This window comes from Channa argus, chromosome 7 (assembly GCF_033026475.1).
Source record: "Channa argus isolate prfri chromosome 7, Channa argus male v1.0, whole genome shotgun sequence".
Taxonomy (NCBI): Eukaryota; Metazoa; Chordata; class Actinopteri; order Anabantiformes; family Channidae; genus Channa; species Channa argus.
This window is the reverse complement of record NC_090203.1, coordinates 4,522,501-4,540,088: the sequence shown is the minus strand read 5'-3', so window position 1 is coordinate 4,540,088 and position 17,588 is coordinate 4,522,501. Positions and strand designations below refer to the sequence as shown.

Below are 17,588 nucleotides of genomic sequence, written 5' to 3'. Positions count from 1 at the left end.
GGAGCGCGCATGGAGGCGGTCCGGGTCTGCCTCGGTTTTCTGTAATCGCTTTTCTGCTGCTGCTACCTCCAGTTAAATAGCAAGGACACGGGAGCGAGCAGACGGCCGTGTGAGGATATACTTTTTTTTCTCGGTACCTTGGGATTACCACGCGGAATTGCAGCATCGACGGCCAGCCGCCAGGTAATATCGACACACGCATGTCGCCGCCTCTCGTAGATACGCGAAAAGTAAGTAAATGTTCCGTAAAAAGTGTCGTTTTCCACTGAAGAAGGAGGAGGAGAAGGAGAAGGAGGAGGAAAGGAAAGGAAGAGGGGGGGGGGTGGATGTGTGGGACGAGCCTCCCTTTGTGCCGAGGCAGGGTCACTGCTCTTCAACGTTAATGTGGACACTCCAGAAACGGCGAGGATCCGCACGTTCCCTCCGCCGCCGCCGCCGCTTCGCTGGCCCTGCCGCTCACCGCCCCCCATCAGCCCCGTCGTCCGGCAGTAGACGTTACTTTTCTGCCCATTTCAGTTTCAAACACAGAGGCCTGCTTTGCTGTTACCCCCTCTTTTCTCTTTTAAATACCCCGACAGCGACAACGTAACGCACCCTACTTTCCGCCTCCTCCCCCCGGCCTTGTAACGTTAGCTAGCTCCCTATAATGTTTACGTAGCTCGGTTTCTGCGCCCCCGTCGAGCGCTATTGTGCTTTTCATCCCCACAAACGTTGACCTTCCCGCTTTGTCCACGCAATTAAGTGGTGTCCCGAAGCAAACGGACATCGTTAAGTTGCCCGCGGTGTTATTTTCGGGGGCCGAAACGCCTCTGCATCGACCCCGGCACCTCCAACGGCTGTTGAACCGGGTACATTTGAGCCGTCGATGTCCCCATCAGAACCGTGAAACGCCCCCCGCGGAAGGGCAAGCTGCCCCCCCCCCTCCTCCAATATTCACTTCAGCGTTTTTATTCACTTTTTAGCTGTGTTTTCTCTATATATTACATTTCACGTGCAACATATTTATTGTAGTCATGTATTTGTCGCTTGTGGTGGGGGTCTCTTCATTTTTCCGACCTGTCACTGATTTATATTGTTTTACTTTTTAGCAAAATCCTCCTTGAGGGCTTTTAGATGCTATTTCATCCATACAACATTCACCAGAATCACATTATTATAGTCTCTCTCTTATACTGGAAATTCACACCGGTAAAGCTTCTCATATAAAGTGCCCCCCAAACAATTAGTCTGTTCTACATCACGCCTAGTAGCTCATTAGTTTAATGGCTGATCGTATTCTTTTTAACAAGGACCCTATGCATCTGTAATTCACATCACTGTAGCACTGTTGGCTTGGACAAATGTGTTTTAATCAGTTCACGCTTTACACACCCCTGCCTTTGTTTAGCTCTCATCCACATCCAACTTCACATTCGTTAAATTAAACCCATCTTCCGTCACATCTGTTCATTTTACAGACAGTTTATCATTTTCATGGCCTCCCGGAGTTGAAATAAAGCATTTTTTGGGTTGTGGCATGAAACTGTGTGCCATCTAATTTTGTTTGCTTTTTTGGTGGGGTGTGGGGGGGTTTCAGGGCCCACGATGTCCAGCGAAGTGCAGAGACCGGACGACAGCCCCAGCACCAGCGGGGGAAGCTCTGATATTGAACAAAGGGAATCGGTACCACCTGAACAGGAGCGAGAGCAAGCACAGCCCAAAAAGAAGGAAAACAAGATCTCAAGTAAAACTGCTGCTAAACTTTCAACTAGTGCCAAGAGGTAAGGGGAGAGAGGGCGATAGGAGAAACACATTTATACAGGGGTTGTTTGTTAAAAATAAAGGCCTCTCCCCTTCTGCCCCTGAGGGTGTGAAGTTACATAAAAAGACTACAGTCCCACAGGCATTGTAACTTCAAACATCCATGCAGCTTTTTAGTGTGATGCCAAACCCGCAGGAAGGAGGTAACTCGCACAGCTCAGCACTGGAGTGTCAATCGCTGGCATTTGTGAGAGATATTCTCAAAATTCCAGCTTGTTGGTTTGATTGGATTTGCCTCATGCTCTGCAGCACTCTTATCTCTCATAGACCGCCAACACTTGCCTTCAACAGTCTTAGCACTTATTCCCAACAACAACCACAATAAAAGAAAACAGGCGATGACAGAATTATGCAACCCGTTGAGCAAAGGGTTGGCTCAGGCCGCTGAGTCTTTTTATAACAGTGAGCGATGTTATGAGCATCTCCCTTTTGTATATCTATGCTTCACTTAAAAACAGCCTCTGTGAGGGGCCTTCAGCACCACAAGAGCTGTAACATGGAGGGTCCTCATTGGTGTCTGAATTACGGCAGTGTGTTTGTATTAACATGAATTTAGCAGCAGCGTGTGCACTCCGTTGCCCTTCATGGTGTGACTCATTGTTTTCTATGGTTATCTGCTGCAAATTAGCAAAGCTGTCTTGTTTATCCTGATGCTTGATGTTCCTTTTAATTTTGTTTGTGCAACACAGACAAGTGACAATGATGAGACACATCACACTCCATAAAAACTTGAATCATTTAATATCTATTTAACCTGGAATCATAAGCTGTACATAAGTGTGTGCCTTTCCAATGGGCATGTCACTCAATTTCACTTGTACTGTTTCGTTGGACATTTCGTTTCGTTTGTAATCTTTGTCTTTTGTCCTTTGGATATTTGCCTTTTTAAAAATACATTTTAACAGTAAAATTCCTCTTTTGCAGGATTCAGAAAGAGCTTGCAGAAATAACACTAGACCCACCTCCAAACTGCAGGTAAGGAGATGCGATCTTTTTTTTGAAGCATTTTCCTAATGACTCACAAGCCTGTATGTACAGATGCCTAAGCTGTAATGAATGTAGACGGCAGAAATTTGCTGCTTTTCAGAGCTCTGCGCCTTTTAAAAAGGAAAGGCCACGCTGTAATGCGCTTGCTTTTGTCTCCGTTCCTGTAATGCTGTTGTTTGTGTTTTTGTTTGAGATGTTAATCTCAGGTGAATTAGTGTGACTGTAGACCGTTCTGGCGTTGTTGTTGCTGCATAATGCTTACTGCAGCCTCCACTTAAAAATGCAGCCCTTTTTAGATCTCAGTGCACACACATTATGGTGTTGATGAAATGGTGGAAAATGAGCGGCAGTGTGACTTTAAAACCTGTTTCGATTCTCATGTGGTTCCCCCCCCTTGCTCTATTGGGGATTTACCACAGACAATGGTTATTGTGTGCGAGTGCCGCGACTCTCAGCCTTTTGAGGAAGAGATATGGTCGCGAGCAAGTGGCAAACCACATGTGCATCAGTCCTTCCTGACATGACAAAAGGCATGTGTTTGGGATATACCACTGGAGCCGGCTTTTATTAACTTAAATCGCCTAGAGTGACACAGTCATTGATTATGTCTGTGTATTTCAAAACAACAATTAATCTCTGAATCGACACCTCACTGCAAATTAAGAGACAGAACATGGAAGCAGGTAAATCCAAGATTGAAGATGCGTGTGGGAGATGCTTATGTTTTTGTGACCATTTCGAATTGAGCGTATTTGTTCTCAGGCACCTGTTTAAAATGATTAAGAAAAACAGCTTCATATGACTCATCTGGCGATTTGGAATAATACACCCTAGACAGCCTTGTTTATTGCTCAAATTAATCATCCCTGCTGTGTCTCATCAGGACCCCACCATCATTAAAAATAAACATTGAGCTAACCTTTTCATTCCAGCTCACAGCCCAGTTTTGTTATTATACTGGAGGCTAAAAGAGAGGTTGTTTTCCTCTAGGACTCTAATCTATTTCAGCACCCCCTCCCCAAAAAAATAGGTTGGCTCACATGAAGGATTTAGCTGGAGGACACGAGTAAGTCATTTGAAAGTAAAATAATCGCTAGCGGAAATTTCACAGTCATCGTCTTAGCAGGGAACTAGTTGCCTGGGAAACAATTAAGCTTCTTCAAGATAATCCTTTTCTGTGTGTGTGTTCCCTTTCTGTACGCTAAAATGATAGCACAATCTAATAATGTGCTTTCTGTGATGCACCCGAACAGATTAGCCCTCTGTTAACAATGACAGGGGGTCAGATGCACAAAACACAAATTCCTCATGCAAAAATGATCACAGCACCATTTACGTCCTCGCATGAGTGAGTGCACACCGCAGAGCTAGCTAGTCGTCATTTGTATGCCACACGCTCCCGGCCAGGTTACCCTGAAAGGTTATTCATTTCGTTCCCTGCGACAAATGGAGTCACAGACTGTTGGGCCCCTTCAGGAGGCAGACAGAGGGTTGTGTTAAGGAGATTCACTTCAGTACGTTCAACAAACGCTGCACTGGGGGCCAGTTGATGTATGTCGTCTCATCTGTCTCTTAGCTGAAGAGCCCCCTTTAGACTCCCTCGCCACTTTGTCCTGGTCCGAGACAATCTGCCATCCTCATCATGCAGTTAAAATGTACAGTCTCGCAACATATCACCCACAATATCTTCAGCATCGCCTTCAGAGCTGTGTAGGGGATCATGCTGCGTTTCTCTCTTCAAAATGGAGCGCCCTGCTTTGTGTCTTTTGGCGTAGATCTGTGCTAAGAGCCAGAATTTACCATTTAACGGCTTGGAAGTGTTAAGGATCTAATTTAGAAAAACATCAGTGGCAGGAGGTGCCTGCTTGATAGCTCTAATAAGACACCCACGCCTTTACTTTAAGCATTCATCTAAGGTTACTGTGTTAACCCTCAGCTACATTTAATGGCACAAACTGTTGTTGCACTAGCATGTGTGTGTTTAAAAAATACTATGTTTTCTGGCTGTCTATTTCTATAAAGAGTGTGTTAATATTGTTGAAGTTGTTCAAAAAATCAATTTCCATTCAGTGTGAACAAAACTGTCAAGGTTTTAGTTCTGTGTCGCTACTTCGCAAATGCAAGCATTTAAATTCGTTTCCGAGCTTTATTTTACTTTTAGTTTTGAGGCAGCTCGCTTCTCACCCTGGCAGTTGTCATGCATCAAATGAACAGAAACATTTTGAAGCCCAAGAGGATCTGACATGGCAGTTATTCTCACTGTCATACACTCCAAGGATATTGTACAGACGCAGTGCTTTTACACATATAGATGCAAAAGAAGCAGCTTTTGCTGTGATACAGAAATTGTTTTATTTCAGAAATTGGCATTGCTGAAATAAAACTGAAGCAATGAATCAGTTATCAAACCAATCTTTGTACCTCTACAACCAGTAATTATCAATTGTTGTGCTGATTATTCTCTCAATAAATACTATGTTTTGTCTAAAATATCAGAAATAATATAACATGCATTTAACAGTTTCTCTGAATTTAAGGTTGTGTCCTCAAAGTTTTTTCCAAGACCGTAGAAATAACACGATTATTCTCACTTTTTTACTTGAATCACATCCTACATCTTCCACCTCTGCCTGCTCTAATATACTCCTGTCAAAAAAAATTCCTCTGCTTCTCAGTTTATATTTTCTTACCTAACAATTTCATCTTGTGGATTTACATTGCCTCAGAATTACTGGATTATTTTTGTTACATTTGTCATTACAGTTTCACAATGACTGTAATTTCTTGTGAGTTGTTACTATCCCTTCTTTGTAAAGACACCAAGACAGTGTTAACAGTGACAGTGTTAAAATAAGAGCTGCTGGTGATGAACTTTGTGGTTCTGGGCCACTGTGCTCTTTTGTTTTTCTCTTCTTCTCACAGATTGAAAAACAGATCTTTCTTTCCATGTACAATGGCGTGATTGTAGAACAATGTTCAGCTGCCTCAAACATAATCGTAAATGTCAGGTTTTGGTCCGTCTGCATCCAAAGAGCAAAGGCATTTTTTTTTTTAAAAACCTGCTTTTGTTCACTGACAGTCAGCAATCACAGCAGAATAATCCAATGCAGAGATACCAATTTCTCCTTCGAAGGCAACTGAAATAGATTAAAGGCAATGCAGCTGCAAACCATGGTGCATTTTGACTAACAAGTTCACCCCCTTCCTCTGTCAGGTTGTTAAAAGTCATTCTGGGAAATGTACCAAACTAAAGTGGAAGTAGATAAGGCTGAGGTTGGGTTGATACTGCAAAGAGTAATTTGCAAAACTTAATCACAGAATAGCTCCTGTAGTTGTGTGAACTTTTACACCGGATAAATACTATACAGAAATAATCTAAGCATACAAGCCCCGTTATAACTGTAACAGATTAACCACTCAGTATGAATTTTGTGGTTATTCAAGTAATTTGGTTGAAACAACACAACTTTGATGTCATCTGTTAAATAAAAACAGCTTACTGTATCATTATGCCATCAGCCGCATTTGTTATGTTTATGTTATCGGTAAAACTGAAAATTAATCAGATGACAGGAAATCAATTTCTTTGATTTACAAGCATAAGTGTCAAAAATTTGCCTTTTTACAGTTCCTTATATATTCAGAACTAATAGATTTGTCATATGTCTGTTAGATGAACACATTTAGGGGTAAAACATCAAAATGGGCTTCTGTCAGTGTTGTTTGACAATTTATAGGATAATAATTGGTAGACTGCTTAATAATGAAAGTAGTTTTTAGTTGCAGCTTAAGTGCTATTTGTCCCTTGATTAGAGCATTAGCTGACTACCAAATGTCATTCGTCTTTTAGTAAAGCTGTGTTACATGGTTGGCCTTTGGAACAAATAGACTCCTTTGGTCCCTGGATTTTCCTGGTGTGACGTAATGCTCCTTACGATGCCCAAAACAGAGCCGTCACTCCCTGATGACATCAGGAAAGCTGCGGGGGTCTTTTCACAAGACTCTCACAGCTGGTCACCCCATCACACGCTTGCTGGCTTGAAGCCTTGACATGAATACATATCTCCATCACTGTCATCAAGTATCACCACGAATTGAAGCTCTCTTCATTGTAGGTTCTAAACTCCGATTCTCTTCTCATTGATGGGATCATCTTCATGCATGTGATGGCTGCATATTAGTTTTGTCCCCCTGGGGGATTATGTGCTAGTGACACACCCAGCATAATTTTTCACAGCGCAACCATTAAGCACAGCAGGGAAGGTTATAAATATTTATGAGGGGGTGGAGAGACAAGAGGAAAGGGGGATGAGCTCCCAGTATGTCTCCTGAGTATCGACGTTGATCACCATATTGTGGATGGCAACATCAGTGAAGCATGCTGGATAGGATCTTTCCACTGTGATGTCAGTTCAAAGTGGCTAAAACAATGACAGCTAAATTTGGCCGAAGACTTAATAAATGTCTTATTCCATAATCACTGCCTTTTATTAATGTTGATGGACTATAGATATCTGTTTGTGATTGACACTGGCATGTTCTTGACCTTTTAGTGAAGGTCTTGTCCATTTCCTACACAATCTAAGAATCCATGTGAAATAAAAGGAGAATAATACATGTAAAAGCATATAAATATTTTGTGCAGGGTCAGAGAGAAAATAAGGATGTGTTGGCAAAGTTGCTAAAATCCATTTGAAATGAAGTTAATACTAACTGAAAACTACTTTTTATAAAAAGTACCACAGTTTTCTGCTAAGCTGTTATGTAAATGGAGGCAGAGGTTATATTCATTAGAATTTATAAGCAAATGAATACTTAATTACTAGAGTTAAACACTTTTAATACACCTTAAATCCCTTGAATAGGTTTAAATTAGTTTACAACTGAATATAGAGTATTAAAATGTTTTACTCTAGTTAGCCTTAGTTAATCTGTCATTTTGACATTACTACAATTATTTGTACATAGTTCTCAATTCATAGCTCTCTTCTTTATGAGAATGAAATCCAGCCTTTCGTTGCTTCCATCGAACTGAACTGATGTGAAAGAAAGACCAACGTTGGTAGGAAGGGGGGGAAATTGGAAAGACTTAAAATCTCAGCAATTTTTTTATACAATATACTGTAAATGTATATTGTAGCTAAATACATGTTCTTTAAAGGACCCAAAATCAGGGAGAAATCTGGCATCTTGAAAAAATGTCTTATCTAATGATGAATCAAGATGTTTTGGTCTGATACAATAGTGATGTGGGATGTCGCAGCATAAAGACTGGGTTCTGCTCATTTGTTATAGCCACCACTCTGCTCTACCTATGAATGTTTTTTTTTTGTTTGTTTGTTTTTTTAAAACTTCACACAAGTTTTTAAAAGAAAGCTCCTTTAGAACAGCAGTAACATATGCTCTCCCTCAGACACCGGCCTGAGTTTAATTCATCCTTAATGTTTTCCACAGCGGCACTTGTTTGACAGCAAACATGGCCTGCCTTGATTCATGTGTCATTGAAAACTCAATGCTCTCATTTGTGAGGTAGTTTTCTGGCAAACATTTGTCCAGAAAGTTATTAATGGGTTTGTGGGACTGAGGGAGAAGCATGCCATGAGGACATTTTGTGGTGGAGTGTTGCCATTACACCATCAGTTTTCACAGAAGCGGTTTAGGTCATTGATAATGACTGAGTCTGACATGAAGTCAAACACAGGAATCTTTTGGCAAGCGAACAAATACAGTAACTCACAAGTAAACAGTCCCTCTGAGATCCCATTACCCCTGTGACTTAAAATCCAATGGATTTAACTCTTACAAATCAAAGCTCCTGCCCAGAAGATTCAATGTGTCTTACTGACATATTTTCAGTCTGGGGGCTGAAATGTTAACACTCTTAGCATTGTGTTATGAGTGTTGAAATGAATAATAACCGGTGAATAACATTACAAATGAACCTTAAACGTGCAGCTTAAAAATCTTACATGTCTCTACCTGCACATTTCGGGGCTAATTTGGTGTCAAGGGAGAGCACCAGGCTCCACAGTGAATCTGGCAGCTCGGCTTATTCTGATCACTGACCTTTCGGTAATAAGTCTATTCCTGCAGCCAAATGGCACCCAGAGTACTTTTGAGGAAAGAGCGGGCAGTCTAAAGACGCTTTCTGTAATTATGGCTGAATAGATGTTTTGTGCAGGGCTGTAAATGTAACAATTTTGAGATTGTACTTTTGACTAATTTAGTTTGCAAGTGACTGCAGTTTTGTCTTGGAGGCAGTTTTTAGGCAGTTTCTTTTCCTGAAGCTGTGTTCCTGTGAATCCCTGGCCAGCAAACTGATTTGCATGTCAGCACAAATTTTAACTTGTTTAATTGAAGCAAGGCAAATGTTTATAATTACCCCTTGACAGACCTGCATCCCTTTTTTTTGCTTTATATACTTGTTTTAATGCTACCACCCAGTTGTGATTAATATCTAGGGTGATGTGTTCATGTTTTCAACTTACTGCTTAAATTGCACAACATGGTTGTGGTTGGTTACGGGTCATTGAGTCCTCATTTAAAGCTTTTTTACTACTAGTGGTTGTGTCATTCTTCACCCTGGGTAAACGGCAATGCTTTGTTGGGTAAGTGATATTTTTTTATGAGTCGCATAACGCTGTTTCCTTTATGCAAAGACTGTGTATTATGGTAATGATATATGCGCACTGCATTATTTATTTTTAGCCAGAGGCAAACATTTGCACTGTATCAGATGCTGTCTGCATGCCGCAGCTCAGATCTGGAGAAGAAAAATGCTTACTGCACCAAAATCTCTGTTGGAACTCAGAAGCATCTTGCTGAATTAGAGAGGAGGACTGTGGATAATCAACAGATCTCCTGCCTTATTACAACTTTGTTAACATGGTTTTAAACCGAGCAAGGACAAACTTCCTGAGTGAAAGGCCAGTTTTTTAAACCTCTCTTTTCTAAGTACACTTCCTCAGTTCAATACTGACTGCTGTTTAGATTGATTGTGCCCAGCATGTGAGGTTCCCTTCCTGTGAGAGCAAACTTGTGTTATTCCCTGTGACTTGGAAAGCATGCAGCCTCCTACTCAACCATTTTCCTTGTTGTTGGATAAACCGTCCGGTCAGTAATTGCAGTATTCATTGTACAGATGAACAATAAAAGGCTTGATTAAAAAACAAACCATGTCATTTGAGACAATAAGGACAAGGGAACAGAGGAAGGAGGTGTCACCTCGGCTGCTGAGCTGCACAGTAATTGGTCTTGGGGCTCTTTCACGGTCAGGGGGAAAGACGATTGCTTCATTAAAGTTCCTCTTCTGATAACTGCAGCAGCCGCACTGATAGGAAAGATACTAACTGAATGGCAGTGCCGCAAGGGTAAAAAAAAAAATGTGCCTGTGGGGAATGAAATGGAATGGCAAATAATGCAGATAATGGCTTTATTTGTGCTTCACGGTATCGCAAGCTCCAAAACATACTGATTCACATTCAATTACTGGTTTACTTTCCTGTTTTATTTATCAGCCCCTTGGTGCAGTTTTTGGCTTAGGCAGCTATTTACCTGCTGATGTAAACAGCTCGCTGTGAAAGGCTGCTTTAGTGTTTCTACCATAAAGCCTGAATGATGGTTATAATTTCATGTTTTGTTTTCTTAACTTTTGCATGTTCTTATTACTAATTAATTTGATATTTTAGAATTAACCTGACCTTTTGAGTATTTAACCCTCAACACACAACATTATACGTAAGAGGGGGCTGTAAAAGTATGTAGTTCCTTTGTTCATGAAGGACCCCAGCTATGGTCAGCTTGGATTCATGTCAATTTAAATAGATTCCCATGGTGACCAGTTTTCACGGTGCTGAAAAAACCCACATAGACACTTTATATGCTGTTCCACAGTCCATTCATGTGCTCAATATGTTCCCTAGTCATGTTTAACCCTTAAAATACTATATATACAGCTCACAACTAGGTGCATATGTTAAAATGGCCTTTTGTGATATTTTTCAGTGGAACTGAATTTAACCAGACGTGTCTTGTTTCACAAATCAATATCACTGTGAAAAGTGAAGAAACCATTTCTTTGAAAGGGTGTGAATGTTTCTATATTCTCTTTCCTGAAAAAAGAAGGTGGAACCCTTATAAGACCAGAAATTTCACAGGTTACTCAACACTATGACGGAACTGCTCACATGCCTGTGAGTTACGTGATCAGTTTTATACAACTGAACTACAGATAATGATTTGAAAAAAAATGAACATTCTCACTGTAGTCTTGGAACCTATTGTCAACCAATGTTTAAAACTAAAAAAGGTACAACTTGTCAACTAGGATTTATAGCTGTGTCAGTATGGGCTGTTTTGTTGACAGAGACACTTTCTTAAATAGTGTTTGCTTATATTGTGAAGTTTTAATTTTTATTTTTACTGTGGTCTGTCTTCTCAATTTGCTCTGGAGTGTCCCAAAATAAATCCAAACAAATTGTTCACAAAGATAGTAGGGAAAGTCTTTTTTTTCTTTCTTTTTTTTTCTTTTTAAAAATGTAAATATTATAAGAGTGGATCAATTTACTTTAAATATTATGAATTTATCTGTGAGTGGCACTGGCTTATCTCAGAGCTACATCTCTCTACTCACCTGTGCCCTGGGGTCTGTGGGAATTGACTCTGGGGGACAATAACTGTGAGAGAGGTTAGTGATTTTGCAGAGATTAGCCTCGTTCTCATATGCCAAGATAAAGGTTATCTTTTGCATTGGCATCAATGTGTAGATTGCCATGTCTATGAAATAACCCAATGTGAATGATTAAATGAGAAAAGGGCACCCCGATCTCACATGCTGCACTGTAGCATGGGAAGGAAAGGTCATTTCATATATATGAAAATCATTACTGTTGGCTGTGATTATGGGGAACAGCTTAAGCAGTTTTCAGGAACTGAGATTGAAAGGTAAAAATGATGAAGTATGTTTCCAGTACAGTGTCCTCTTTGTATTCCACAAAAAAGCAGTTTTCTTAATCTTCCTTCTGTAAATCTCTGTCTCGCTGGAGTCTCTGGGTTTAAAGGTACACAATCTTTCTAAGCTTTGTGTGCAGCGATGAGCATTTTGTTGAGGTGCAGCACTAAACAAGGTCAGCAAGAGATGCAATTACTCGCTCCCTCATAGGTACCACAAACAACATTTTATGACTGAATCATGCTGACTATACACACCTTTGTTGAGACATTTACCGCACTGTTATTTCTGTTACAAATAAATACAAGACGAAGGAACAAGCCTTAAAAAAAGGCTGCAGTGTGAATCTGCTGTTAAACACTATTTTGGTGCTCCGTTGCAGAGGAAGCAGCCACGCTGTCAAAGTGGGTTCTACATGAGCATAATCTCTGAGGACAGGGCAGTGGCAAGATTCTCACAGACACCCGCACACTAATGTATCCCAGACCCTTGAAACAAATGACCCAAATACTCACTGAATCAAGTAATTTGGCTGACAGTGCACTGCAGATGTAGTGTTACTTACAGAGGTTATTATTACTGCGGCTTACTACAAAGGCCATAAGCAGCACTGTTACTTCAGTTAACGTCATATGTCTGTGCGGAGGAGATTTCTCTGGTTTTAAAAAGATATTTTTTCCTAAAGAGAGCGAGGTAAAAGACAGGAGCGACCCAAAATATTTGTGTCAATCTCTGTTTTTCTTATCGTGTCGGATTAATGTGGGCCTGTTCTATTAATACATTTTATTGTTATGAGTACTATGAATTTTGTATTTTTATTTTTAAGCATCAAGTAAGTTTCCAGCCATGACAAGATGGAACCTGTAAGCATCAAGAAATTGAGTTTTTGTGTAAAGTTGCATTTACAGACATTATAATTGTCATTACCCAATAATTATTTACCACTGAATATGCCATATGGAGATCATAATATTCTGCATATTAACCGAACATTAATTAAAGCATGGTTAATCGGATCTCAATCAAACATTCTGACTTGACGTGAGTCAATACCAGCCTTGACCACACTCCCAAATCTAATGGCCCAGAGAGAGAGAAACTGTCAGACCCTGAATGAGCTGGCCCTCAACCAGTTGCAACAAAGCACCACAGGAACGCCCAAGCCAATGGGGGAGGAGGTCTCCAAGCAACAGCCAGCGGTGGCATGCACATTCAGCTATTGACTTAGCCTTTATCTGCAGCCCTTGTGTGGTTGTCAGATCCCCTACAGCAATCTCTCTGTTGAGCGAGGACCTCTGCCATGCCTGCTCATCTCTATCTTTCTATCATGTGCAAGTTATTATTTGCTGCTACAGACTCATCAGCCTCAAAGGAAGAGAATATCCGTTTCCATTGGAGAAGTCTGAAAATGGAATAGTCGCCTGTCTCTTTCTCTGTGGTGTCAGGGAAGCTCTTTGATTAGTGTAGCTGTAATGGAATTTTACCTTGAGGTGTGTGTGTGTGTGTGTGTGTGTGTGTGTGTGTGTGTGTGTGTGTGTGTGTGTGTGTGTGTGTGTGTGTGTGTGTGTGTGTGTGTGTGTGTGTGTGTGTGTGTGTGTGTGTGTGTGTGTGTGTGTGTGTGTGTGTGTGTGTGTGGAGAAATGTAACCACGTTTCAAAGAACGATGATTGCCTTCAAAAGGGAATTAATATTTATTCTCTGAACCATACATCGCATCAACCGCAACATTATTAGCACAGATTATTAGATAGTTTAATATATATATATATATATATATATATATATATATATATATATATATATATATATATATATATATATATATATATATATATATATATATATATATATATATATATATATATATATATATATATATATATATATATATATATATATAAAAAATTTTTTATTTTATTTTTTTTTTTTTACAAAAATAGCAGTAAATGCTGATGTATAATTATGGGTTAACTACTTGCCTGGTTCGAATCCCACCTCACCAGATGTGGCCCCGCCCACCCACCAAGGGTCACCTTGGTGTCGGTCCCGAGCTCGGACAAAATCGGAGGGTTGTGGCAGGAAGGGCATGCGGAATAAAAACGCATGCCAAATCAACGTGTAGAACACATTCCACTGTGGTGACTGCTAAAAGGGACAAGCTGAAGGTGTTGATCTATACTCTAGTGTATATGACACGTCTGAAGAAATGTGTACCTCCTTTAGGTACAAGCTTCTCATCTTGTCTTGGCTGCATGACAAACCGTTCTATGCACCCTGCAAAAAACAAAGCAAACACATAACATAAAGAGCTGTATTAACAAGTAAATCAAAAATCGAGCATACTGTAAAACAATTTTATTGTTTTTCAATTGTCATGATGTTGTCATCTCACACCACCCTTTGGTTGGCCTCATCCATCCACAACTGGAAAATGATGGCAGGAAGAATGGTGCAAATGTTGGCTGTTTAATTAAATAAGTGGTTGACAATTACATCACTAACATGGGACCTGCGGGACGAAGTGGTTTCAGTGCTACCTGACCATTTGGTCACAGTACGTCTGTCTGCTAAAGGCTACCTGGTGGGGTGGGATTCGAACCTGCTGCCTTCTGCATCCCAACCCAATGCTCAACCGCTGATCCACCAAGCCTCCCAGTCACTGTGATTTACAGTAAACCGCACCAAGTGAGTGTGTAGTTGTATAAATTTAGCAGTGTTGAAAGTACTATGAGTATGTGCTTGCACACATTTAACTGCCCACTGCAGCATCTTGTGTTGGATGTGACATTACAGCACCAGTTGAGCCAGGAACGCGGTGACTGACAAGTTATTGTTTTTCCCAAGTACTGTCGGGATCTGGTTTGATTGAAGAATTTGAAGTTGTTTTTTATTGCACTTGACTGCTTTCATGTGCAGAGGATTATTTAAATAGTAAGGTTCAAATTGGACAGATGTGAGTGAAGGAATTCCTGTGAATGTCATCTGGGAATTTTTATAGTCATTTAACTGAGTCCTTGAAATCTTGTCTAAGAACCCATGCAGCTTTCAGTCAAGACATGATGAAAATATTGATATCCGCTGCTAAATAATACATCAGAAGAATGTAGAAATGGATGAATATTAGCAATTATAATGTGGTTTGCCGTCACTTTTATTGTTATGACCTGCTTGTGAACTGCTGGCTATCACATGTCAACGTCTGTCTCCGTCTGCTTGTAAATTGTTGTTTTTTTGTGGTAACTTTCTGTCTCTCGGATGATTCTTTGTCTGCCCAAAATGAAGTGAAACAATTCGGGTTTGCCACTTTCAGGTAGGACTGTTGCTAAAACAAGTGAAACTATTCAAGTACGTATTTCTTAATGTAGAAATAATCTGTCTTTAAATTTCTTTTGTTTAATGTAAACATGTTGCCTCAAAGCCTATATTATAGCAGTAGCTTTTGTACTAGTGCTGTTCATGTGATTATACAGGTACTGCAGTTGTACTTCTAAGGGTTGGCTTTAAAAAGACAAATGGTGTCCCCTTCCTGTGTATTCACAATGTCCACTGGGGTACCTGTACAGTCTTTGCTTTTTTCATTTTATTTACATCCCAAATTTTCTTTTTACTTGAAACATCATAAGTCTAGATTGGAGTCCATATCAACAGTGTATTCTAAAGTAATTCCCTTGAGAAAAAGGAATTATAATTAGCTAATTAAAGAAGGCTTAAGACAGGGGCAGTGTGAAAGTAGATTAACGGAAATTTACATGTGTTGACACTGAAGGAGGAAGGAAATGTCTCGTTTCTATTTATGGGGAATGATCTCTTGTCAAGGGCATGCTTGAAGCCAGATGCTTCTTTTAACAGATTGTTGTTTGGGGCTGTTACGCAGTCACTTTTAGTGACTGTCTCTCTGATTATTGGTTTATGTGTAAGTAAAAGTGAACATTGATATCACAGCCTTAAGTGAAAGCAAACCCACTTCACAGACACACATTAGTAAGCACATCTGCCAGCAGTGAAGGGTTGGCGGTAAACGCCATCTCTGGTAATTACATGAAATCGGAGGGATTGTTCTTTGTCCCAGGCTTTGTGATCTGGACATTGTCCCATTCTCTACCTGGCGCTGTGCCAGCCCAGGGTCTTACCACAAACAACAGAGGGAGGGAGGGAGAACTTAATATGGGAATGGCATTAATTACAATGCCTATATAACAGATGTGACCTTCAGCCTCCACTCAGCATGAATACGCATCTGATGGAAAAACACCGGCTAAAATATGAAATAATTTTGCTCTGGTTGCCCTGTAAATACCTTTTCTTACAGTAGCTCTTTTTCTGATTATGTAAAAGACTTTGGTGTTTGGTTTTGCTCACAGTTATGCTCACATTGGTTTAGTGTATGTCACAACTGCCTCAGCAACTCAATTTCCAGTAGCGGTTAATCTGATCTTTTAATCAAAAGGTTGAAAGATAATCTAAACGCTCCTAAAATGGCCTCGGACTAGACACCCTCAAACTTTGCAACACCGCTTTAGCATTCCCCAAATCTCCATCATTAACTTGTCAGAAAGTAGCATTTACCGCCTCAGCTGCTCTTTCCCCCAAATCTCTGTCAGCCCACTGGCAGTCTGAACACCCGGCTGTCGATTCCACTGCGCTGTGCTGATTAACATATTAACAGGTCTTTTGTTTCAATTTTCTAGTGCTGGACCCAAGGGAGACAACATCTATGAGTGGAGGTCGACCATCCTGGGACCCCCGGGCTCTGTGTATGAAGGAGGGGTCTTCTTCCTGGACATCGCCTTCACGCCAGACTACCCCTTCAAACCTCCCAAGGTAAGCAGCCAGTGGCTGTTACTGTAAAAATACTCATTTGATATATGCATAGCTGACCAAGCCTGGAAAATTTGCATCAATCTTTGAAAGGCTGAACTAAAATTGGCAGAAAACGGTAAACCCAGAGTATGACCACACGTTTCCTTTTTAATTTGGATCCACAGTCACATATGGCCAAGTGGATGCTCAGCACCAGCAGAAAGGGTACAAAGTTTTGGCAACCTGTTAAACACCAAAAGTAATTTTCCTGTTAGCTTTCCTGTTAATATCTGATTGGCTGAAGTGTGTCTGTAAGCTGTTTTGTATTGAGAGACACTAAAATGCTCAGTACAACAGAGAGGACCTGAGTAAGGTGATTTCTTGTGGTTTTGTTACCACAAGCAGACCACTTTACATACAAATAAGGTTATTTAAAAAAAATATATAATAAGAAATAATACACTAATAATGACAGCACACTAAAAGGCAATTATAAAATACAAAGTACTATCCAAAGTATAAACACACTTTTATAAAAAAAAAAAAATAAAAAATAAAAAATTTGTAAATCAATAGTTAAGCGGGGAGAAAAGGTTTAGTCATTGAGAGGGTTCAAAGGTTATTAAAAACATGTTGAGTCTAGCCTTAAAAGTGTTGGCAGAGCACCGCATAATAGAAAGTAGAACACTACACTAAAGCGTTCAGGGTGTTATTGAAAATTGATTGTCTCCCTCACCACTAGCCACGATGGTGGCCTGATCTGAGGATCTAAGAGCTCTAGAACTTGTGTAGTGACAGAGAAGTAATCTGTTCAGTCATCTAATCTATTGTTACGTAATAATACAATTTATAGCTGCTTTTAAAGAGGGGTATCTGACACTTCTGGACAGCACACATCAATATCATTTCTCGTGATTACATAAAAGAACTGAACAGAACTGTATCTTTAACTTCCACTGTGTGGACAATAATTATAATAGTTGTCTTCTGATCGACAGAGAGACCTCATATTTAGATGAGCAAATGTATTCCAGTTTTGAGTCTTATCCTG

The 17,588-nt window shown here is 40.2% G+C and overlaps 1 protein-coding gene across 1 annotated transcript in view; it reads left to right on the top strand.

Moving 5' to 3' along the window:
• ube2e2 (ubiquitin-conjugating enzyme E2E 2) overlaps positions 1 to 17,588 on the top strand; it is a 27,578-nt gene continuing 9,990 nt past the window's right edge. Inside the window, exons 1-4 of the mRNA XM_067509111.1 lie at positions 1 to 183; positions 1,577 to 1,760; positions 2,725 to 2,775; positions 16,426 to 16,558. Of these exons, the coding sequence (XP_067365212.1) occupies positions 1,585 to 1,760; positions 2,725 to 2,775; positions 16,426 to 16,558 (360 nt within the window). The 5' untranslated portion in view covers positions 1 to 183; positions 1,577 to 1,584. The remainder of the gene's footprint in view (positions 184 to 1,576; positions 1,761 to 2,724; positions 2,776 to 16,425; positions 16,559 to 17,588) is intronic.